The sequence below is a fragment of the Berghia stephanieae genome, chromosome 9, assembly GCF_034508935.2.
Source record: "Berghia stephanieae isolate SIO BIC M18660-M18661 chromosome 9, UCSD_Bste_1.3, whole genome shotgun sequence".
NCBI classification, from domain to species: Eukaryota; Metazoa; Mollusca; class Gastropoda; order Nudibranchia; family Aeolidiidae; genus Berghia; species Berghia stephanieae.
In genome coordinates this window covers 8178166-8180665 of record NC_088368.1, presented here as the reverse complement: position 1 = coordinate 8180665, position 2500 = coordinate 8178166, and the positions used below count along the sequence as shown (strand labels likewise).

General features: G+C 36.0%; 1 protein-coding gene across 1 annotated transcript in view; it reads left to right on the top strand.

Moving 5' to 3' along the window:
• The window catches only part of LOC144979292 (box C/D snoRNA protein 1-like), a 6169-nt gene extending 4895 nt beyond the window's left edge, over nucleotides 1-1274 (top strand). Inside the window, exons 5-7 of the mRNA XM_078925913.1 lie at nucleotides 117-185; nucleotides 736-891; nucleotides 1145-1274. Of these exons, the coding sequence (XP_078782039.1) occupies nucleotides 117-185; nucleotides 736-891; nucleotides 1145-1250 (331 nt within the window). The 3' untranslated portion in view covers nucleotides 1251-1274. The remainder of the gene's footprint in view (nucleotides 1-116; nucleotides 186-735; nucleotides 892-1144) is intronic.
• Nucleotides 1275-2500: the final 1226 nt, after the last annotated feature.

The following is a 2500-nucleotide window of genomic DNA, read 5'->3' as shown; positions in this document are numbered from 1 at the left end:
TCCCAATATTTGATTTGGTCATTTTAGAATTTTTGTTAATTGACATGAACTATAAACCAGCTCAAAAAATGACTTGCTTTTATTTTCTAGATATTTGTTTTTAACTTTACTTTCAGTTCTGATGTGATTGAGTGGCACATTGAATGGCAATTTGTGTCCGCAAACTGTTTGATCAAGGATGAAAAGTAAGATTGGAAGACGTTATGAAGAGTTGGTAGTTTGGGCCAAAAGTATATGGGAAAGTCTGAGTATATTTGTGACAACTTGATCTGCATGTTATTCTGAAATAATAATTCTAAATTTCAGTCAAATGGAGTCGATTAAAAATTTTTATGTATGTTTACAACGCTTGCAAACATTGTTACTAAAAGTAGAAGTATGTACTCTGTCTTAGTTTAGAAACTCTTAAGAGTGAGTTCCTGGTAGATAATTATTGTTTCACTTTCAGATCAACATTATCACTCACCAGTATTTGTAAACCACCGTGTTCGGGTATTATGGCAGAATGAGCTAGAGAAAAAAATTTGGGTGTTTCAAGTCAACATTTTCAGAATTTGGAACTTCTATGTTTTTAAAAATTTAAACAAAATTCAATTTCCTCAACAAATGCATTTTAAAAATCATAAGGTTTAATGATAATGCTTAAAATGTAGTCTCAAGCATTCTATTTACCCAGTCATAATACTCTTTTGAGACGATTGGTCACATTTTCTTTATTTTAATTTGTTTGTTAAGATTGCCAGAATCCACTGTTTTGTTGGAAGCTGTAAAGAAATACGGAAATGCTGTTGACTACCCTCATCTACGTAAAACTCTGGAAAATTACAGGAAGAAGCTTCACTTGTGTCGCTATCTTATCAAAGTGGAAGGAATGCCTGCAAACAGGAAAAGGTAAGAAGCCATAGTATTTTTTTTCTACTTCATTCATGACACTAAAACTAAATGTGAGTTTAGTACTCATATTTGCAGTGCCCAATATCATAAGAATTCAAGGACAAAAGTTGAACCTCATCTGCAACTTTGTGCTAATATGATTTTTGCTCATTAACTCCCTTTCCATGGGATATGGTTTTGTTCATGCTCAATTCTGGCTAGTATTGTGTCAATTACACAAAGTTTATTTTTCATACTTTTACTTTTACAGATTTATTGAGCTGTATCCATCCCTTACCATAGCTGAAAATTTGAAAGGCCTATGTCTAGGGGAAACACCCAACCATATTTGTCTTGCCACCAAATCACTCCTTTGATGACTTCCAATTATTAAATAAAGGTATTGAAAAGTGCGGTTTAAAAAAATTGAAGTTATTATGGTGCTTTGTGTTTTGTTTTTGGTTTTTTTTATTTCAATTTTTTAAAAAATAATCTTTTCATACAAAGGGATTGTGCCTGGTATTATTGATGCATTGCGTTTATGATAAATAGGTATCCCTACTCATAAAATTTGCCACCCGGGTAGAATGTACCAACACACAAAACTATGTGCAACATTAAATGTTAATAGTCTGATTAATATAATTTAGTGAGAACTACTCATAAAAATTACTGGCTAAAGACAATGATAAAGAGCTAAAATGTCAATTTCGTTCTATACAGTGAGTGGAATTATGATGGAAGGGGGGATGGGCTCCTGGGCCAATTAATTGCGATTCTACATCTTTATTATTTATAACAACTGTCCCATTACTGATGCAACCTCAGTGTTGAATGTAAATCTGACATTGTAATAAGTAGAGTGGCTTGGCCCCCACAGGCTTGAGGAAGGAGCAAAATCATTTAACAATAGTCTTCATTAGTACCTTAAAATCAATTTTATCTCCCCAAATAAATAATGAAACGACATGACTGTACTGTAACTGTACCTTCCATCCTTTTAAAACCCCCCCCCCCCCCCCCCCCCCCCCCCCCCCCCCCCCCCCCCCCCCAGCAACAATTCCTCATCCCCCTCTACTGCTTACTTCAGAACTGCTGGAACAATGCAAGGGTTAAAATTCTACCATCTTCCTTTCCTCTGCTGTCCACCCATCCCAACCCACCACTGACAGCCACTTCTGCTACTGACTACCATGCAGAAACTTGAGTAGCCCACAGTCCCTATGATAAGAAAACACAACCACGTGCTTCACATAGAGCTAAATCACCCACTCATTAGTCATATTTACGTAATAAACCACGAGTGTATCAATTTATTGATCAGTCAGTCGCGCACCTCTCACTGGTCCTTTGTTGCGTCATTGTAATATGTGACACAAAGTACATAGAGAACATTGATAGTACATACCTACTATTTGATGCCCACTTCATCCCCCAATCTCTGTTTCCTTTGCCATGTGTGCCATTGTATGCTTTCCTCTTTTCTTCTTGAGTTATTTGTCTTTCTCAATGTGGTACTAAATTTGCAACTTGCATCCCTGTTCTTCGTGAGTGGTTTGTTTTTCTCAATGGTGTACTAAACTTGCAACATGCACCCCTGTTGTAGCCATGAAATATTCCCCTTATA